The 21682-nt window shown below is 38.7% G+C and overlaps 2 protein-coding genes across 6 annotated transcripts in view; one reads left to right on the plus strand and one right to left on the minus strand.

The window, feature by feature from the left end:
- The window catches only part of TOP2B (DNA topoisomerase II beta), a gene marked incomplete at its 5' end in the record, with an annotated part of 67298 nt that extends 47434 nt beyond the window's left edge, over positions 1–19864 (plus strand). Inside the window, 17 exons of one of the 2 annotated variants that reach the window (XM_084280401.1) lie at positions 778–926; positions 2175–2406; positions 3813–3947; positions 4390–4590; positions 6230–6425; positions 6573–6664; positions 7809–7964; positions 8104–8187; positions 9223–9420; positions 9747–9891; positions 11103–11261; positions 12055–12262; positions 12769–12851; positions 13157–13267; positions 18093–18209; positions 19085–19182; positions 19387–19864. In XM_084280401.1, coding sequence (XP_084136527.1) covers positions 778–926; positions 2175–2406; positions 3813–3947; positions 4390–4590; positions 6230–6425; positions 6573–6664; positions 7809–7964; positions 8104–8187; positions 9223–9420; positions 9747–9891; positions 11103–11261; positions 12055–12262; positions 12769–12851; positions 13157–13267; positions 18093–18209; positions 19085–19182; positions 19387–19548 — 2526 coding nt within the window. In that variant the 3' untranslated portion in view covers positions 19549–19864. The remainder of the gene's footprint in view (positions 1–777; positions 927–2174; positions 2407–3812; positions 3948–4389; positions 4591–6229; positions 6426–6572; positions 6665–7808; positions 7965–8103; positions 8188–9222; positions 9421–9746; positions 9892–11102; positions 11262–12054; positions 12263–12768; positions 12852–13156; positions 13268–18092; positions 18210–19084; positions 19183–19386) is intronic. The other variant, XM_084280402.1, reaches the window with a different exon arrangement.
- Positions 19865–21302: 1438 nt separating this feature from the next.
- The window catches only part of RARB (retinoic acid receptor beta), a gene marked incomplete at its 5' end in the record, with an annotated part of 192737 nt that continues 192357 nt past the window's right edge, over positions 21303–21682 (minus strand). For all 4 annotated transcript variants that reach the window (XM_084260403.1, XM_084260402.1, XM_084260401.1 and 1 more), the window contains one exon: positions 21303–21670. In XM_084260403.1, the coding sequence (XP_084116529.1) occupies positions 21474–21670 (197 nt within the window). In that variant the 3' untranslated portion in view covers positions 21303–21473. The remainder of the gene's footprint in view (positions 21671–21682) is intronic.

Below are 21682 nucleotides of genomic sequence, written 5' to 3' on the forward strand. Positions count from 1 at the left end.
TGAGGGCTTTAAGTATGTATGAAATAGTGGGTGAATGTTTGCTGTATTGAAATTGCATACCCATTGGCTATAAGTCTACTCATCACAGATTTACTTTTAAAGAAAATGAACCAAGCAGTATGTAGCTTAGCAAGACAGCATATTTCCATACTTTTCAAGTCTTTGGGCACAATGGTATCCCAAGTAGTTTGTGGGTTGTGGCAAAATAGTAGATAATTAATTACCAAATCATAGGAATATATGTACTAGGACAATTTATGTTTTAAACAAGAAACATAGGCTTTTAAGGTAAGAAGGAATGGTACTGTTCTTCAGAAACCTGATACAGTGTTGGAACAATGATTATTTCTAGCTCCCACTTTGTTTATAACAAATAGTAGCAAGAGTTGCCATATTAACAGTCTCTCTCCATTCCTTCTTTTCTCCCTTAAAAAGCAATGAGTAGTAGTTTGTGCAACAGTAAGTGCAGTCAGCTTGTGCCCCTTTCATTCCTCCAGAGAAGTGCTTTAGAAAACGTGGAGAAGCCCAGGGGTTTTCATAAGCATAGAATGTAAGGACACTTAAATCAGGGAGGCAGTGTGGCTGTGGAAGAGGAAGTGTTACATTTCACCAGCAGATCTTTTAACATGTCTACAATATTCCATTCTCAGCAACAGTGCTTGAAACTGAGTTCAAGTTAGTCACACTAGTTTTAGGCATTAAAAGTATTTTTATTGGCTGATTAGGAAAGACTATCTCTTCTTATATTTAATACTATGTCTGTGTATTTACTTGCAGCAAGCATTAATGATGACTATTGTCAACTTGGCTCAGAACTTTGTTGGAAGTAACAATGTTAATCTGCTGCAACCTATTGGTCAGTTTGGTACCAGGCTTCACGGTGGAAAGGATGCTGCCAGCCCTCGCTATATTTTCACCATGTTAAGGTAAACACAGATGAAAAGCTTAGTCCATGCTTTAAAAAAGCCTTGTTCTGAAACTAATCCTTTCACAACACTACAGGGTTTGTTGGTTTTTTTTGTGGGAGAAGCGAAGGGGTGAGGGATTGGAGTATTTTGATAGAAGCTCAAGTTTTACTTACATCTGTATGTTTTTGCACATGGATTTTTTTTTTCCATGAATTTCCATGCATAGAAGTGCTGTGGGAACCACAGCTTTTAATTATTTAAACTTTGAATCGTAAGGTTGAAGACTGAAAATGTAGATCATTCATATTAATTACTGAGACTTTTAGCAGAAGCAGCTTTTGGTTTCCCTCTTCAGAGTGAAATCTATTCTGTTTCACAATATAAACTGTATTGCTACCTGGTGATAAGTCCTCCATCTCAGCAGAGAATTGAAAATTGAGAGGGATTCTTTTTCTTTTGGATTTGTTTCTTCATACCAAGTTAAATTACACCTACATAATTAATAATGAAGACCTAATTTAATGATGCTGATTTTTCACAGCTAATACCTTGAAATTCAATTTGGTGTACAGACTGTTAGAATGTGTTCCTCAATGTAAATGATAATATTTCACAAGTTATGTTGTTTCTTTTATTTCCTAATTTAAGTGTGATTTATTCTTTTAACCTGAAATTCCTTGTAGTTTCTTCTTTTCCTTTAATTGTAAGCTTTATACACAAGTATCAGGTTTTATTCTTTTTCCTGTATATGTTCTTTCTGTAGCAACCTTAGTTTTGTACATTTTCCTTTTTGCATGAGGTCTTGGTGATCACCCACGACAAAGTTCTAGGTGAGCAAAACGAGTCAGCAGTAGAACCTCTGTAGTATTTTCATTCTAGGCCTACAATTAAGCAATGAAGTTTTGCAACTATTTGCTTGCAGTGACTATTACTGGGTGACCTACTGTCACATTGAAAACTCTGTTCTGAATGCCTCAATAAATGGTATTTTTGTAGATGTTAAATGTCATCAATTTCTGGTATATCATGTACATGTGTTATGGTGAATAAAACAAACATCATCTCTTAGGAACACACTTTTCCATTTGGAAGAACTTCCATTTCTCAGGACGTATGTACAGTGTATTTTCAGCTTCAGAATGGCAAAAGCAGGACATGAGAAAAGATCTAGAAATTGACAGTATTTTGACCCATGGACTGTTACAGCATTATGTACTTTACCAGTGGGCTCCAGCTAAACAGTTTTCTTCTTTTTCCTTCTTAAAGCCCTTTAGCAAGATTGCTTTTTCCATCAGTGGATGACAACTTGCTGAAATTCCTTTATGATGACAACCAACGCGTAGAGCCTGAATGGTATATTCCCATCATCCCTATGGTTTTAGTGAATGGAGCTGAAGGCATTGGCACCGGATGGGCTTGCAAACTTCCCAACTACGACACCAGAGAGATTGTGAACAATGTCAGACGAATGCTGGATGGCTTAGATCCCCACCCAATGGTAAAAATTACAGTATATACTGGGATTTTATATGTTTGCTAAACAAACCCTACTTAGTACTTACAGAATGAATTCGTATCACTCTAGAAATGCTTGGTTACTGGAACATCTAAATTGGATTGGCCTGGTAATTTCGTGTAGGAGCTTAACTTGACTGTTGGGATGAGGCTGGGGAAATTAACTTTGAAGCAAAGCCATTGCAATTTGTATTTTTTCCGGTTGTTTCAGAGGACTTGTTCTTCAGTCTACTGACTGTAAGCCTTCACAGATGGAAGTCTTACAGCATAGTTATGGCATGGCAGCAGAGTAGAAAGTTGTACTGCTCTTTTCTTTTTGAAGGTGTTACTGTTGCTCATGTTCAGCTAAACATAGCACTTCCTGTTTTGTCTGAATTACACTCTCTTTTATATATCTGTAAACTTAGGAGAAGGTACTGTCACTGTTAGAAGCTTCTGAACGGCAGCTAACTTCTGTTCCTTTATTTTAAATTTTATAAGAAAGTTCAGAATTGCTGTATATTTGAAAAAAATTGGACAGGAAGAAGGCCTGGGTGAACCCAAAATACCTGTAACTAACAGATAAAATACAGATAAAACCTTTTATTTTACAACTGATGAACACTGCTACTTTGCTGTGTTTACCAAATCACAGAAGCAAAAACATCTTCCCTATTAGATCACAGTTCACTGAGTGTGTATTAACTATTTTTATGACATAGTGAATTTCTTTTTGCAGATAGCTTGGGAACAATTAATAGATTTTTTTTTTCATTACTGCAACCCACTGCCCTTCCTTTAGGAATCCTAGGCCTTCTGTGTAGTCTCACAATTGAAGCCTCACTGTGGTTGAAAGAGGCAGTTCTGCCTCCATCTAGCTGGTTTCTGTATGCTGGTATGTGTTTGGCTGCATGGTAAGCTGGATAAGAGAACTAATTCAGTTAAAAAGAATTCTTCTCCCTCTTAGTTACTTTTTAAACTGGATGGGTTCCACTATCTATGCCAAACAGCTCAAGAATGAAAAAATGGTTAGGGGAGGTAGCACCACTTCAGTAAAACTATTGTGAGACTGGGGTGTTAATCTCCTTTCTGTCATGCCTTATCTGTGCTTGCAGTTTTCTTTTTTAAAGAAAAACAAAACCAAACAGAAACCCCCACAAACAAACCAAGCTGCATCATCTTAATCATGTATCAACTCTATACATCTTACGGTGTGTGATTCTGTCACGTGCACATGTCTATTCTGGTTTTCCTCTGTAGCATTTTTCCTATGACTTAAGATTTTCACTGGTATGAGGGACTGGCTGATTGGTTAGTGCAATGTAAAGCTGTATGATGTATAGGAAACAAATGTTTTTCTGATGATTTATTATAAAGATTATTACTCTTCACTTTTTTTTACAATTTCAGCTTCCAAACTACAAAAACTTCAAAGGAACCATTCAGGAACTTGGTCAAAACCAGTACGTAGTCAGTGGTGAAATATTTGTGGTTGACCGGAACACGGTAGAAATTACAGAGCTTCCTGTAAGGACATGGACCCAGGTAAGTAACAGAGAAATGTATTTACATAAAACCCCAAAATGACACAAAGTTCCTTCTTAAATTTTGTAATCCTGAATCCTGATGGGCTTTTAAGACAATTTCCGATGATGATACATACGTGGAAGGGGTATTGTTTTCATTCTTTTGTGTGCCTTTGTAGCAGATGATTTTCTACTTGTGCCATCTACTGTCCATACTACAAAGAATATCTGCTGCTCCACTTAATCCCCTTTTTCTTTTGAGTAGACTTTTCTGTCCTTGTTAGAGGTCTCTTCTGTTTGTGCTAGTCTTGGCCTGTGTTTTGCAGGTTATATTGGTTCTTTAAATTATAACTCGTATCAGATGTAATGCACAAAGCTTTGAAATCTTACATTGTGCAGGTGGTTTAAAGAATTAAGGATTTTAAAATACATTTCTGATTTGTGCTACCCCTCTTTTATAGGTGTACAAAGAACAGGTTCTAGAACCTATGTTGAATGGGACTGAAAAAACTCCAGCATTAATTTCTGACTATAAGGAATACCACACTGATACGACTGTGAAATTTGTTGTGAAGATGACAGAAGAAAAACTTGCACAGGCAGAAGCTGCTGGATTGCACAAAGTCTTCAAGCTTCAGACAAGTCTTACTTGTAATTCTATGGTAACTTTTTCATGTTTGGCTATCAGAATCCTTACTGTTGTTGCTTGTTGTAAACTCAAATGTCTTTGTAGTGTACTTTGTTACTTGGTATTGAACAGTATACTGTGTATTTGAAATTGTTTGCATAGTAGATAATTTTAGTGATGACAAATACTAAGTATAGATCAGCAAATCCATTTTAGTCTGAATGAATCTTACAATCCAATTTAGACAGACTTGGGGTGGTTAGTTTGCGGTAATTGAAAATGTCCTGCACAGCTAACCAAAAATGGTTGAAGTAGACCATACAAATAACTTTTTGCCATATTATAATTAGGTTTGAGCTTTAAACTTCAGACAAGCTAGGTTTTCGGAACTGTATTTAGGACTATTTCTCCTCTATATGAGTTAAATGATCCAATGTTTCCACCGACATAAATCCCATTTTTGGTTGTAAAGTATAGAAACACTGTGCTTAAGCTTCTGAAGGCATAATAAGTTTTGTAAATTACTCATATGGTTTATTGTGCTTGTAGCAAGATGGGAGTAGGAATGTGAGTAAAATATATATGCCCATCTATTACGCGACAGATTTGAATTGTAAGATATTTTCTGTTAAAATCTTTCCAAATAACTTGTCTTTACAGTGACTGAAAAAGCTGTTCTGGGGGATTTTTTAATGGCAAATACTACTTCAATGGTATCAGGAAGCGAAAATACCATTACTGCTGCTATTATTGAATAAAGCAAAAGTTATGTAAAGCAAGTTAAATGAAAGACAAGAATTGGAAGAGGGAAAAGGCCTTGCTCAACCCATTTTTAGATTGTGCTTGAAAAGTCAATTTAGCAAATCAAGGTGATAGTGTTTCTCACAGGTTTAAGCAACCATATGAACTACTGTGAGAATCTGTCTTCAAATTAATCTTTAACAAATTATAAAATATTTTGCAACTTGATCATATGTTTTTTGCCGGCTGAAATAGTGAGGGCTGCTTTCTGTGTAGGAATTGACCTGCCCTAGGATAAGAGTCTAAAAACGTTATGCTAGATAATCGTTGTTCAACTGAATCCCAAATAGATGTTTTAGATAGATGAATTGCCCTCTAGAAGGGCTTATTTCTTTCAGTTGGTTAGAGGGCATGTAGGGTGACAAGCTGACCTGTAAATGTCTAAACTGGAGATGTCAGAATTCAGGTGGTGTTGATTCCACCTATGATATAAAAATTATTTCTTACTTTGTGCTTGAAGGATGACAGTTTTCACAGCTGAAAAGTGGCAGATTTGATAGTTGAAGTGAAAGATTATTAAAGATCCTTTCCAACTGTTACGTTAAAGAATTATGAATCATTAGGTGCTACTAAACTCGTGCTTTAATATTAAGATAAAATTAGCTATTCAACTGAATTCAGGCATATTTCTCTCTATAGCCATCTTCCTGTGAATTTGTTACTGTAAATCTCATCTTAAATCTGCTTGTAAATAAAGATCAAATCTGTCCAGCTGTGCTCTGTAGCTCCATAGTAAGGTTTGAGTTCAGGCTCCAAAGTACTGCTTTTTGGATCGTGCATATGTACGTGCAATAGAAATACACTTGTACTCAATGGTTAACACAGTCTGAGTCATGCAATCTCTCTCAAGCAGTATATGATGTATTTTATAGGTGCTGTTTGATCATATGGGATGTTTGAAGAAATATGAAACCGTGCAAGACATCCTGAAGGAGTTCTTTGATTTGAGATTACATTATTACAGTTTACGCAAGGAATGGCTTGTGGGGATGTTGGGTGCAGAATCTACCAAGCTTAACAATCAGGCTCGTTTTGTTCTAGAGAAGATACAAGGGAAAATTACCATAGGTGAGTAAATGTAAGTTAGAATGGGTAGCAGTGTGGGGAAATCTGTGAATGGCTTAAATATAGTGGAATGTACTTGCATGTAAGACATTTGTTTTCATGATACTGATTTCCCACGTCCCCACCGCTGTTTGTGTGTGTTTCTTGTAGAAAACAGATCAAAAAGAGATTTGATTCAGATGTTGGTCCAGAGAGGTTATGAATCTGATCCAGTAAAAGCCTGGAAAGAAGCACAGGAAAAGGTAATGATCTCAAATATTTGGATATATTTGATGCTGTTAATGTTATAACTAATACTAATTTATTCAGAAGTTTGTTTTCTAGTGCTCTGAATTCATAGCACAAATAAATTTTTAAAAAAAATTATTCGTCCTTATTTGCTTTCATTTAAAAAATAAAAATTAAACTTATATAAAAATATTGCATTCCATTTTTAAAAGTACATAAATGTTATCATAAAATATTGGTATCATATATGGATAGTTCTTAAAAGAAAAGTAAATACTGGAAGTCTGAAAATGAGAATTAAGAGCAGTGAATTTCTTAGTGTACCCAAATCAAAACTGGTAACTTGATTTCTGACTTGACACATAAAATTGTCCATCAGTTACCCCACACATAGAACTAATTTCCCCCTTCTTACTCATCATATGCTTGTAAAATGTTATTATTATATATAAATTATTCATCAGTTTTCTGTGATGAAACATGAATATCATAAAGCTATGACTTTTGAACTTCAGTAAATTTGACCTTGCCCTATATTTACTTCTGCTTTTTTAAAACCCAGGAGTTTTTTATTGTTCCAAAAGAGCTATGTGACAAGCTTAATTTCACACTTCACTATGATGAAACTACTTTAAAAAGCAACTTCAGATTTCTGTCAGCCATGCCTTTTCTGTGCCCTTGCCACTGTTTTCCACTTCTTGCTTTGTTGGTTGTTTGGGTTTTAGCTACTGTTTTTTTAACTCCATGCAGTGTGTTGTATTTTATATCAAAACTATTACTATAAGAAATTTTGATCCACTTCCAAACCACAGTTTGTACATTCAGGGCTTTGATATCAGTCCTTTATCCAAAAGACTGTGCTCATTTCTAAAGAAACAGTTACACATGAACATCCCAAGGGAAAGGTCTCATCACTGTGCAATAGCTAGCTGGAACTGATACCTGTAGCCAATAGCATACAAGGCTACAGGTCCAGATTTGTTTACTTAAATCAAATGATTAAATATTTCAACTATAGAAGGTCACAGAAAAATGTTACGGTTATTAAAGGTATGAGGATGTACCTTACTAGTTTATGATGGTACTTTGGGCCAATGTTAATAGTTTATTCATAGAGTTATGTTTATTAATACTCTAATTGTGAATATTTCACTTTAGGCAGCAGAAGAGGAGGACCCACAGAACCAGAATGATGATGCTTCCTCAGCTTCTGGCTCAACTTCTGGCCCTGATTTTAACTATATCTTAAACATGTCTCTCTGGTCACTCACAAAAGAGAAAGTAGAAGAGTTAATTAAGCAGAGAGATTCAAAGGTTGGTACGGCATGGAAGACTTGTTCTGAAATGATACAGTAATTGCTGACGTGTCTAATCATGAATGTTCATTTTTGATAGCATTTACTTTAGTTGTAACTTAGTAATTTACATTCTACATACTACTTTCATGTTTTAGGAGAGAGAACTAAATGACCTTAAAAGGAAATCTTCTTCAGATCTCTGGAAAGAAGATTTAGCAGCCTTTGTTGAAGAGCTTGAAGTATGTTTTATTTTAACAATCTTTCTAAAAATATTACATTAATTTAATTAAAGCATTAATTAAGTATAAGTATTTAAATTGAATAAGACTACAATAGTTTTAATTAAAACTGTACAGATTTCCAAATATAGTGATAAATGGGAAATCAGTATTGGGTATTTCTGGTCTTAGTTGTGTTCCCTCAGCGACTGTCTCTTGCATCTATGCAATTTCATGGGTTTTTTTTTTCCAAGTTACTGATGGTAAAAGGAAAGTGACAGGAGAAAATCTGTTTTCAGATGACACAAAAAACTGGGAGTGCTGACTGGTAATGGTAATAATTATAGCAGTTCTACATGATCTGCTTGGTTGGGAGGCAGTGGGTATTGTGAAACGCAGAGCTGTGCCTGCAGGAACAAAGTGCGCAGACTGTTAAGGACTGTACCAGGGGCTCTTACTTTGCCTCATTAGTAACTCTGGAGAAAGCTACGGCCCTATTGGTAGGTAACTCACTGAGCCTCAGCATTCAGTGTTGCCTGAAAAGGGCTAATGTAATCTTTTGAAGTGACACAGGATAATACAAATAAGATGTTTGTTTTATGTCTGTGTGTATTCATGGTACAGCTCCAGGTGGAAGTGTTCTGTTGCATACTGTGAAAAAAGCTGATTAAAGGACTGGAAAATGTGCCTTAAAATTACTCTAGAAACTAGCTGCTTAAATTAAATGTTGAAATCCTTAAAGGTTGCCTTAGTACCCAGACAAATACACGAGAAAGAAACTTAATAAAAGAAAGATTTTTTCAGTTGAGCAATGTTTGTATTTTTTTAATCTTGAATGAAAGCAAAGTTTTTAACTGTACAGGGTAATGAAGAATTTGCCAAGATTAAATGGCTGATTATCCATTAGTGGAAAATGTGTTACAATTCAAGTGAGAACTAAGGGAAATCTTACATTTCAGGTAAAAAGGAGATGAATCTTAAATAATCACTATGTTCTACATTGTACTCATTTAAAAAAAATGTGTTCCCCCCACCCCACCTCTCCTTGTTTGATAGAAAGTAGAGGCACAGGAAAGGGAAGATGTTTTGGCTGGCATGGTTGGCAAACCAATAAAAGGCAAAGTTGGTAAACCCAAGATGAAGAAACTTCAGCTGGAAGAGACCATGCCATCACCATTTGGCAGAAGAATAGTTCCACAGATCACATCTGCCATGAAAGCTGATGCCAGTAGGAAATTGCTGAAAAAGAAAAAGGTAAATCAAAACTATTGCGATAGTTAGATTATTATTTAACTGGGGTGTTTTGGGTTTTTTTTTTTTACTCTGTTAGCTTAAATCCAAACCTTATTAATGCTTTATTTATAGTGTTTTGCTGACAATGCATAAAGAAGGTAATACTGGATTTCTTTTACATTTGAAAGCCTCTTGTGACTACTTGTTCCGCTGATTTTATTGAGATTTCTTCTTTCCGAGACTATTCCACAAATGTCATTTATTACCTTCTACAAAACTACTCTAGTTCTATTTTGAAATATAAGGGTGGATTTTATTTTGTTTTGTCCACTTCTAAATATTTTTAGGGTGAAACTGATTCTCTAGCAATAAAAATGGAATTTGATGAAGAATTTGGTGGTGTACCAGCTGAGGGTGGTGGGGATGACTCACTGAATGCATCAGCCACAGCAACTAAAACCCCAAAACCGAAGAGAGAGAAGAAGGAGCCTGGTAAGATCCTTACACAGTCATAGTTAACCTTAGTTGTATATGCTAATTGGGCATTAAATATATTTTTCACGCAGAGGGAAGGGAAATATACCACATTGATCACACTTTCATCTGATTTTCTTCACAAAAGCGGTGTGTAGAAACGCTTGAAAGTACTCTCCTGAATTTGACCTGTGTAAACTACTTTTATGGGGGTTCTACATTCAACTTTTGGGGGGTTCTAAGTCTTCGTGAGTAGAAAAATAGATTAATTTTACGTAATTAGACTAATTCTGTGCAAATTGAAATTTTTAATTTGCATGTTCTCTGACGTAGGAGGACATGGAAGACATGGCACTCACCTTCTAGTTTGCATAACAGTATAGATTGTAAAACTTGCTTAATTGAATCAATGTACCTGTTGACATACTCAGTCTTTCTGGCTTCTTAAAAAAGTTATGTACGTTATGGCCTGCCAGACTTACCAATATCTATGTTAACTTCCCTCTTTCCTCTGTTATTATTAGTGCTTGAGAAATACATAGTTATGAGGGGCAGCAACAGAACAACAAAGCTAAAACCAGAAGTTTTTAAGTATGAGGTTTTAAAAAAAAAGGGGATAAAAAGTGGTTACATAAATACTTTTTCTGATATAAGATCCTGTTTTAATTGCCCAGGGATTATCCAATCAGCATAGTTTAACTGAGTACCCTTATGACTGTCTGTAGGCAGCTCAAATCTACCCTAGCCTGGTGTGAGCCAGAGCCAATTAGCCCAGATTGACCTGGGCTTGCCCTGCAATTGACTGACCGCATTGTTAACGCCCAATAGGGTATCCTCTCCTTCCCATGTTAATTCAGTTTTTCCAATAAGTGTTCCTGATCATGTTCCCTGAACAATGGAAAACTGCTTGTTCTTTTCCTGGAAAACCTCAACAACATTTAAATATTTTTTAAAAGAATGGAAGTTTTGACAGCAGAAGAACTTGAAACTTCAAATTAGAGACTTTCTTGTTGTTCTGGTATAAAATTAATTTATTTGGCAGCTGCAGGTCAGCTTCTGTGTGAAATAACCATCACAAATTTTTCTTCAGGAAGGAAAAGAAAACTTACAGCATTTAAAGGAGAAATTTTTGAAATTAAAACTTATGCTAAATGTATGCATCATAAGAATTAGAAAAGAAACCAATATTTTTTTACCCTGACTGTAGTAAATGGTTTAACTTGTGGCAGGTACAAGGGTAAGAAGAACACCCTCATCTGCAAAATCCGGTGCAAAAAAAGTGAAGAAACGAAACCCGTGGTCAGATGATGAATCCAAGTCTGAAAGTGATTTAGAAGAGAACGAGCCTGTGATTATTCCACGGGACTCTCTGCTTAGGAGAGCTGCAGGTACCCAAGCTTTTGTGAATTGCACATTGTGAACTCAGAGTTTCAACCACAGACCTACATTTTCCTTTGACCATAGCCTTCGTCCAGGACTTTATCCCTAGATAGCTTGCATTACACTTTCTTCACTGTACAGTTATTGAGTAAAGCTTGTTAATGTCAAGACTGGGAACTTGAGTTGATAAGTAAGGTTTTGTAATTTCTTCCAGAAATCCTTTCCTTATTCTAAACACTAGAATAGAAATTACTCACACAACTAGTGAAGGATACAAGAAATAGACAATGCCATTACAAATGGGGGGGGGGGGGGGAAATTATACTGTCAAATAAAGCCCAAAACCCCAAATGGCTAGTAAAAATTTACCAAATATAATTCTGAACAGTCTGTGAAAAGGAAAAATATCAGAGACTGAAAGTTTGGAAAATATCTAAATATTTGATAGTTAAAGGAAAACACAATAATTTTCCAGAAAATTATTGATCAATTTTTCAAGCACTTTATTAGGAAGAATGTTCAAATAATAGATTCAAGAAAACTTCAATTGCAAGTGAAGGATTTTTTGTGCAGTGATGTCTCCAGCTGCTTGCTGAAGGTATCTGAGCGAGCCACAAGTGGTGTTAGATGTTTGGCAACACTTCAAATTATGTCCTCTTATTCCTCCAGTTTCATTTCCCTCCCAGCCTTTTGTCTTGTCTACTCTGCGGCTGGGATTGTCTAGTGACTTCCACTTCAATTTATTTATGTTTTAACATAAACAACCATTTTAAATGTGTATACATGTGATTTTTCTTTTAGCTGAGAGGCCCAAGTACACTTTTGACTTCTCAGAAGAAGAAGATGATGGTGATGATGATGACGATGCCAACAATAATAATGACTTGGATGAGCTCAAAGTAAAAGCCTCTCCAGTTACAAATGACAGAGAGGATGAGTTTGTTCCCTCAGACAGTTTAGAAAAAGATGAATATGACTTCTCCCCAGCCAAATCAAAGCCCTCTCCAGAGTAAGTACTGTAACTCCAGCAGTATTAATTTACTAATAATTTTTTTGAATGCAGAAGTCTCTGAACAAAACTGAGAAACAACAGCTTGTTATATTACTTTACATGTACCATGGGAAATAAAATTGATACATTTCTGGGGAGGAATTGAAGCATATGTTATCTGTCAGTCTTGCAGTTTACCTATGCAGAGGTAAACATAAGTTACCAAATGATAGTACACTGTCAGTAACACCATCCATTCAACTGCATTTTGTAAGATTCTCCGTTTACCATCTTGTGCCAGTCTGGTCTGCAGAAAAAAAAAGTAATTCTGCTAATTCAAAATGCCTGAAGTTGGTGACTGAAGGGTGATTTTAGGACTTTGACTGCTGTGAGCCTATAAAAAAATGCTAGAAATGCTTTGTAGTGCTAAAACAGGAATTTAGCCTCATATGGATATTATAATGTCTGCATACTTCAGTGTGTACTTAATGCAACTCATAGAATTTCTTTTTCCTGTTTGGAAGTAGAAAAACATCCCAAGACAAGAAAAATCAAGATTTTGGGAACATCTTCTCTTTTGGATCATACTCTCAGAAGACAGATGATGGTGAGCTTGTTTTCACTGATTTGTTAAATCTTACAGCAACTGTTATGGAATATGTTAGGGAGCTTATGTGGTATACACAAGCTTCACATAGTGGTTACAGAGGAAGTACGTCCAGATTCGTAAAGGGAAAAGAGGAAGGAGGTTCTGATACTTAGAAGAACAAAACTTGTATCATAGAAAGAAAATCACAGTGCATCCATAGCCTAGCTGTGATAACAGAAGAGCTCTCTGGAAATTAATTTTGACTGTAATTAATATAATTGATTTAAAATACGCAGTGAAAAAATGTTATCCTCTGATTGTAGATACGGCAAAATTGGACAGTGATGAAGAGGATTCTGCTCCTGTTTTCTCATCATCTTTTGCCCCCAAACAGACAGAGAAAATTCCAAGTAAAACAGTAGCTGCTAAAAAGGGTATGTATAGGATTGGCCTGGAAGCCAATCCATTTATTTAAAACTCATCTCCTCCACCTTTGCATTGTCTTGTCCAGTCTCCAAAGTGGGAACTGCACTTGTTTATTTTGCACTTGGTGAAATTCAGTACAGGATGTGAACTTCTTCCAGCCCCTTTATTGATAAGGATTTCTTTCCACCAGCTCCCTCAGTGTCAAAACTGAACGCTTTCCACATATGGAGTTGGTGTTCAGCCTTTGATTAGTTCAGCCAATAGGAGGTTTTTGCCATCCAGGAATAAGCGAAATAAGATGACCTTGGGGTTGAAGATCATTTTCTGGAATGGATTTAGCTTGCTTGCTTTAAAAGGAAGGGGAGCAAGTGAAAAGGAGGAATCCCCAAGAGGTATTTATGTCCTAGTTGAGGTGTCATGGTTTAACCTCAGCCAGCAACTAAGTCCTGTGCAGCTGCTTGCTCATCCCTCCCCTGGTGGGATGGGGAAGAGAGTTGAAAGAGTGAAAGTGAGAAAACTTGTAGGCTGAGGTGAAGACAGTTCATGAGGTAAAGCAAAAGCCACACACACAAGGAAAGCCAACCAAAGAATTAATGCCCCACTTCTCATGGGCAGGCAGGGGTTCAGCCATCCCCAAGACAGCAGCGCTCCTTCATGTTTAATGGTTACTTGGGAAGATGACAGCCATCACCCTGAATGTCCCCTCCCTTCTTTCTTCTTCCCTCAGCTGTGTATGTTGAACATGACATCATATGGTATGGAAAATATCCCTTTGGTCAGTTGGGGTCAGCTGTCCCACCTGTGTCCCTTCCCAATTTCTCCCTACTCACTGGTGGGGTGGTGTGAGAAACAGAAAGGGCCTTGGCTGTGTGTGAGCGCTGCTCAGCAGTAGCTAAAACACCCCTGTGTCATCAATGCTGCTTCCAGCACAAAGCCAAACCAGACCCATAGTAGCTGCTATGAAGAACATTAACTATCCCAGCCAAAGCCACCAGAGTAGGCTCTCACAGTAAGATCCACTTGGCACAGTTGCTTTTCTTCTTGAAATGGAGGATGAAAGGCTCTCCTCACTTCAGAGAGACAAATTCTTGCAATTACTAGTCAGGCTTTTAGAGCTAGCATCTTTCAGGTGCTTACACTTTGAAATTAAGTACAATTCCAAGAAAAATGGGTTTATTGTTTGGATTTGTTTCTGTGGTGGTGCTTGGGTATCTGCAGAAATAAGGGTGCTTTGCTCTGTCTGCCTGGAGGAATACTGGTTTATCAGTTGTTAGTGCTATTTCTAAGAGAAAGATGTGCACATGTTTCAAAGTGTTAAGATCATGCTAGACACTTGCCTCCAAGAAATGGTGAAAATAGTGTTTTTCTTTCATAATGCTACTTTATATAGGTTATGAAATGCAGTTCTTATCACGTGATAGACTGGGGATTGTGTTGCCTTTTTTTTCTTCCATGTCTTTTCAGATAATTTCCTGTTTTTTCTTGCTGCTCAGTCTTTCTCCTGTGATACTGTGGCCTCTGTTTTTTAAAGCTTCTTTTGACCAACTTGTGGCTGAACTTAATGTTCTTCCCAAAAAAAGGTGTCTCAAGAAAATCTGCAAGAAATCAGCCATTTACAATAATTAACTTGCTTGCTTAAAAATGAGGGGGAAAAATGTCTTGTGTTATATATTAGGCAGTGGTGAATTGCAGCATCCTTTAATCTGCTCCCCTATTGCTTCTCTGTTTTAGTCTCTTTCATGCTGCATTGTGTCTAACCCAATGTGTAAACTTACAGAATCAGCAAATGTTTCTCACACACTTTCAGCTAGTTCTGTAATACAGCACATGAAGTTTGCTGATCTGTAACAGAATAGTCTTTTATGTTAAACTCCCTTACTGCAGGAAGTACAGTGTATGCAGTAGCTAGGCATGGATGCAGTTTAACATTCAATCTCTTTTTCTCTGTTTTTTGAAGGCCTGGATGTGATGAGTTGTCATTAACCTAACTTGAAACCTTAAAATGCCGTTGTGATCTGCTTCTGAGTTTCTAATTAACCTTCACACTCACAAAATAGATATCAACAGGCTCTTTCAAGGAAAACTTAAATTTTTGCCTTAAAGCAGCCATAGGGATGTAATCTGCCTCTCAGTGCATGACAGTACGACCGGTTGCTGCTTCTCCCTTGCCCACACTGAACATGATCACAGGTTCATGATGGCAGTTTGACAGCACAGTGATGACCTATCGTGCTTAGTTCATTGGTCACCTGGTATCTTTTTAGCATCTTCTTTCATTCCAAGTCTCTCCTAATGCCCCTTCAGAACCCGTTTTCTGGTATTACAATGTTCCATTCACTCACCTTTCCTGGGGATGCCCATTGTGTGGCCAAAACAATTGTTCCAGAGTTGTATGATTTTCTGTGACTTCAGAGCTTGGTTTTGTAAGGATAGAAAGCTGAAACTGAAGGACCCTTTGTTGTGCTGTGCTGTCTGTACAGCCACATTCCCTTCTCAATGAGAAGACTTTGATCGATTTGAGATGAAATCTCTTGACCCCTGATGTTCACTACAGAGGATTGAGAGACTGCTGAGCTTGCTTTCCATGCACTGAGAGGTCTGTGGTTCTAGTGCTTTACAGGAAGCTGCAGGGAAAGCTGAACAGCTGTCTTACTCTTCCCTTATAAGCAGCTGCTCACCTTAAACAGCCCAGTGAGACATACCCTTCACATCAGCTGTAGGGCTGATACTGTTCGTGGACTTTGTACCAAAAACTTGGGTTTCTTAAGAACCTGTGTAGATTGACCCCTCTGCAGACTTTCAGTCCATGTTCTGATACCCAGTGGAGAGGTTGGCTGAGCTGACTGTGGCCTAGTTGCTGTCAGAGCCCCTTCCAACTTGTGCAGGCATTAGGTGTATATCTAAGGTAGAGGTTCAGAATCCCACTAGAGTTAGTACAGAGATATGCGTGTCCTGGAAGCTGTGGACACTGTTAGTTTAGCCACCAAGAGGTTTGCTGTCCTTTGGACTTGGTGTTCTGCAGGGTTGACCAGTGGTAACAGGCAAGAACAAGTCTAGTGTCTGTGGCAGCACATCATACCTCTCTTTTGTTCCCTGGTTACTTCCTTGTCCCCAGTTACTGGTTTGTCAGTGAGAAGCCTTCCCACTCTTGTAACCTCAGTTAGACTCAAGGACTCGGGGCCCGCTGAAGGTGGCCTCATTTCGTGGTGCATGTGGGGGCTGGTCTTTGTCAGTGGAGTGTACTTGGCTTCTGCCTGGTGTGCAGGTTTCACAGTAATGACATGAGGAACTGTGCAAGGCCCGACTGACTGGCCAAAACAGAGAGAGTCCTGGGAGGGGGGTGTCTCAGCCTCAGCTCCCCATGTGAATGTCACCTATGTCTACCATGGATCCCTTCCACTAAGATTCATTTGGTCACCATTTCTGTTTGTTACCTTTGTTGATGAAGCTTCTGAATCTTTCCCTTCCCTGCCCCCAGTCTACATGTGTTATGCTGGTAAAGCTTTTTCCTCTGTGAAGGACCTAAAGTCACCTACCTCCTGGTAACACTGCCTCCTCCTTTACTTCAGCTACTTACTCTTGTGGTTGATGCTTCTAGAAAGTATTCCTTCTGCTTTCAGTTGCTGTGTACTTTTTCCAGGCTTGCTGGTAGGTCTTTGTGACTCAACTTCACACTAATACAGCTGTTTTTTCCCAGTTCAGGTATCTAGAGAGACCTACCTCAGGTTATTTACCAACATGGTTCCTGACTTCCAGCTGAGCGTTGTCGCTTCCCTCCCCAAATCTTAAGTGAAATGCTGCCATCACCAGCACTGGTTTTTTTCCTATCCATGATGCCAAAGAAAGCTTTAGGTTTAGCATTGTCAGGAACTGATACTTGGACTACACAGTAGGTATTACCACAAAAAGCTGGAAAGCTGCAACTGACCTTGTGCAGGGACTCTCCAGTGGGTAGCAGTTTAAGGCTGAAGTTTGTGGAGATGCTCTCTTGTTTCCTGAACGTGGTCCCCTGGTGATAGCATAAATGAAAGCTTGAGTTCTCACAAATGGCCACATTCCTGCTATCTGGCTTGTTCTTAAATGTGTCTTGTCATCTTTAAGGTAATTGTGGCCAATAGGGTGCAGGACAGTGGTGTTTCTTAGGTTTCTGCAAAAGACTGAGGTGTCTGTAAGCCTATAGAATACATTATCTGATGATCTTACGGGTGTTCTCCAACCAAAATGATTCTATCTCTTGTCACCCATTATGTGCACATATCCATGACTGCCTTTTAAGTTGCAGAGCAGTGATTGAACATCCATGAGAAATCCACAGCTCGCTCTCTCTCTCCTTCCTGTCCTTTCTGCTTTTTCTGGAGTTGCTTTTCACTGAGGTTGGCAGGAAACAGTGTCACAGAACCAGGTCTGCTGTCCCACAGACTCCTGCAGTCGTCGTGGGGAAGGTTGTGCTGCAGTTGTACCACTGTGAAGGGAGAAGTGATACCAGCAGCAAGCTGTAACTGCAAATGCTGCAGTGTAGCTAATCTGGAGAACTGCTGTTGCTGCTTTAGGTACTGGTAACTTGATTTGTGCTCAGAAAGATGAAGTAGTATTTACTCAAAACCTCTGGCCCTTACTGAACACACTGATACACCCCAAAGTATGACCCAGGAGACCTCCTCTTCTCTCCATGCAGTTTTAGTGTGGCAGCTGAAGTATGTTTCCCCCAAGTGCAGGAGCTGCTCATTTTGTTTAATATTGGCCCTTTAAGCTGTACTTGGAGTAGCTAATAAAACTTACTATTTCTAACCAGTATATGAATGTAACATATTTAGTATCTCTAACTTCTAACAGCAAAACTAGATGCGCCCCCTAAACCTAAAAGAGCTCCCAAGGCCAAGAAGGTGGAAACCGTAAACTCTGACTCAGATTCAGAATTTGGCATCCCAAAGAAGACTGCAGCACCCAAAGGTGAGTGTGGGTGCTGGGTCTGCACGGCTTAGCACCCCTGCCAGTGTGCTCTCTCTCTGAGCAGATGTGTAATCATTGTTGTAAGGAAGCAGAACTGGTGCTGCTAAAATTAGCGCCACAGTGACTGGAGATTTAATTGCTGGTAGATTACTCAGCCTGAGCCTTTTCTCTGACAAATACAGCACGCCAACTTTACTTGACAAACAATGCCTGAACTTCCTATCTGACCTCACAGTTGGGAATGTATTTAATGGCTCTGATTCCACCCTCCCCCCCCTTTTTTTTTCTGGTTCTGCTGGATCCTGCTTATTTTCTTTGATCTCTCCTTTTTACAAGCCAGTAGAATTCTGGTGTTAATGCCAGTGATTTCTGGCTTTTTAAACCAAGTCTTTGGTATCCTGGTTCTCAGTGGTCAGAGTCCTCACAGCAGAGCTCCCCAAGTGGTGTAACCAGAGGAGTCTGCGAAGGATGTGCCGTTGTTGCTGGTTGAAGTTAACAGTAAATTTACTAACCAGTAAAGGTGTATTAAGGCTGTCTGGTCACTACAGAAGGTGACTGAGGGCTTGCAGTACTTCAGGAGTCTCTGATCTGATGAAATCTGTCCCTTCCTTGAGCTGGCAGCCTGACTTGCTGGGGTGGATGGGAACTTTGGAAGAAGTATGAAAGATTTAAAACAGAAAAATACAATATCTCATATTTTACTGCTGTTGTGAAGAAGCTTGAGGTGTGAGAGCTAGAACTGTAACATGCCGAACTACTGAAGTAGTTTTGTGAGGGTTTTTTTTTTTTTCAGTCTGCTCAACTCTGGGATTTTATTTATTATAAAAAGAAAGGAAGCAAAAGAAACCAAAGTTAAACCATGTTCTCTCACCTAGGAAAAGGCAGAGGGGCCAAGAAAAGGAAAACATCCAGTTCAGAAAATGAAGGTGAATACAACCCTGGGAAGAAAACACCCAAATCAACACCAAGCAAGGTCAGTGCCACCTGTGCTCCCCCTCGTGAAAGGAACAGTTACGTGATGTGAAAGTGTTGCGGTGTTCTCACAGTTTGCTGCCAGGACAGTGGGGGCTTAGGTGTGTGTCGGGATTAGATGTTAGAGAAGGTTTCCTTCAGCTTTGAGTATTGAGAGGGAAAACATAGACAGCATCACCACTGACTTGTCTTTTCTTTCCTCAAGAAATCCAAGAAGGCTGCGTTTGACCAGGATTCTGATGTGGAGATCTTCCAGTCAGGCTTTGCCGCCGAGGCCGCCCCGAAGCCCCGGACAGGCCGGGCTAGGAAAGAAGTGAAATATTTTGCAGAGTCCGATGAAGATGATGATTTTGATATGTTTAATTAAGTGCCCAAAGAGCACACAAATGTTTTCCAACGACTATCTTGTGTTGTCCTTTTGTCCCTTCTGTCGCAAACTTTTGTACATTTGACTTATTTTATGTGATAATGTAATTGATGGTTTTTATTATTGTGTGTAGGCATTTTAACATTTTGTTCTTACACCTACAGTTTTATGCTCTTTTTTACTCATTGAAATGTCATGTATTTGTCTGACTGGCTTGTAGAGATGTTCTAGACAGCTGTGCTAAAGCACATTTTAATTGTCATGGTTGCAAACAGCAAACCTGCTTTTTGAAATGAAGTTTAAACATTAAAAAATGGAAAACTACCCTGTGTGTGTAACATTTCACAGGATCACAGAATCATAGGGGTTGGAAGGGACCTCAGGAGATCATCGGGTCCACCCCCCCTGCCAAAGCAGCTCCCTAGCTCATATTGCACAGATAGGCGTCCAGATGGGTCTTGAATGTCTCCAGAGATGGAGACTCCACCACCTCCCTGGGCAGCCTGTCCCAGGGCTCTGTTACCCTCACTGTGAAAAAGTTCTTCCACATGTTGGTGCGGAACTTCCTGTGCTCCAACTTGCAGCCATTGCCCCTTGTCCTGTCCCCACAGACCACTGAAAAGAGGCTGGGCCATTTCCCCCTGGACTAGAGGAACTGCTGCTACACAGGTCGTGGTTTTTTTTTTTTAAAATAAATATATTTTATTCTTTGCCAGGAGACTCCATGGAAAAAGGTAAACAGTATATGAACATAGAAAGCATTGTTAAACAATCTCAATGTACAAACAGAGCCAGTGAAAGTACATCACAGACTTGCTAGAATATATAAAAAAAAAAAAAATCCACTAGTGCTTTAAATGAAACCTAAGAAACTGACACTTTAAATCTGTTAACCATTCTACCACAGTTTTCACTCTGCTTCATGGTGATTTAACAAGGCCAAGAAGGCAGATTCTCTCTCCTTGAGTTTCTGGAAGGCCTAAGCTGTACTTGCCCAGCCCCTGGACGGCTGGATAACCCAGCTGGTTCCCTGCGCTCCCTGCTGCAGGAGCTACCCAGGCTCTCCTGTCAGGAGCCTGCTGGTTATCACCCCATGAAGTTTCCCTAATGGCTTGTGAACGAGTAAACAAAAACATGGTAACACTAGAAAGTGTTTCTGCCTTGGAGGCTATCGTTGCTGTAGAAATGTTGTCCTTAATGGTGTAGCTAGGTCACCAGCCAGGTAAGAAACCACTTCTTCCAATTTTAAAGTGACATTAACAGTGGAACAAAATGACATCTGAGTAGCTGATCTGGCAGTTGCTGTTGATACTGGTGTCTCTTCTGCTTGCGCAGCGGATTTCTGTATACTTTTTACAAGGAAGGAGATGTGAACCGAGGGCATCAAAGACAAATTTTCATGTTAAACTAAATCAGAGGGTCCTTTAAACTTCCTTTTTTCTGGATGTGTACAGCAGTCCGTTCCATGTGGTCGGTGTCTTGATCAGTTTAGGTATGAGAGGCAAAAAGGAAAGCACCAAACATCCAGTAGAGAAAGTACAGCCATATGTCTGTATGTACAAAGTCATCAGAAATGCAACCAGAATTTAAAGTTTGAGATCTGTCTTGTCACCATGCAATCTTGAATGTTCAGAGGAGAGAACAGAAGCTTAACTATTTCATTTATTTCCTTTTTTTTTTTGCATGAAATGGCTGATTTAGAGTTTCAAAAGTCTGCATTTTCTAGTTTTAAAGAGTTTAAACAGCAAGGAGTATATATCGATACATATGAAAATTTCTTGGTCCTTGTTGAGTTTTTATCTATATATATACACATATATAGATATATATTAAGTCCAGAAACTAAGCAGCAGTAAAAATGTTTTTCTTGCTTTTCATCCCTGTACATAAGGTATTAGGAATGTCTGAAGTAGCTGGAAAGTGTCTTATTGCACCATGGGGGATTGACTGACACTGCTGTTATCCACGGAACTGGGTGAGATACTGGGACTGTGTTCTGCAGGGTTTCCATTTGAGGTTGGTGTCAGTGGTTCATGTCCTTCAGAGTTCTCCAGCATTTCCTGAATGAGAGGTGGCATGGATCCAGGGATTTCCATTTTCAATGTAATGACACGTTCTGCACCTTTAGAAAGAA

The sequence above is a fragment of the Gallinula chloropus genome (assembly GCF_964237585.1).
Source record: "Gallinula chloropus genome assembly, chromosome: 2".
In the NCBI taxonomy this organism is placed as follows: Eukaryota; Metazoa; Chordata; class Aves; order Gruiformes; family Rallidae; genus Gallinula; species Gallinula chloropus.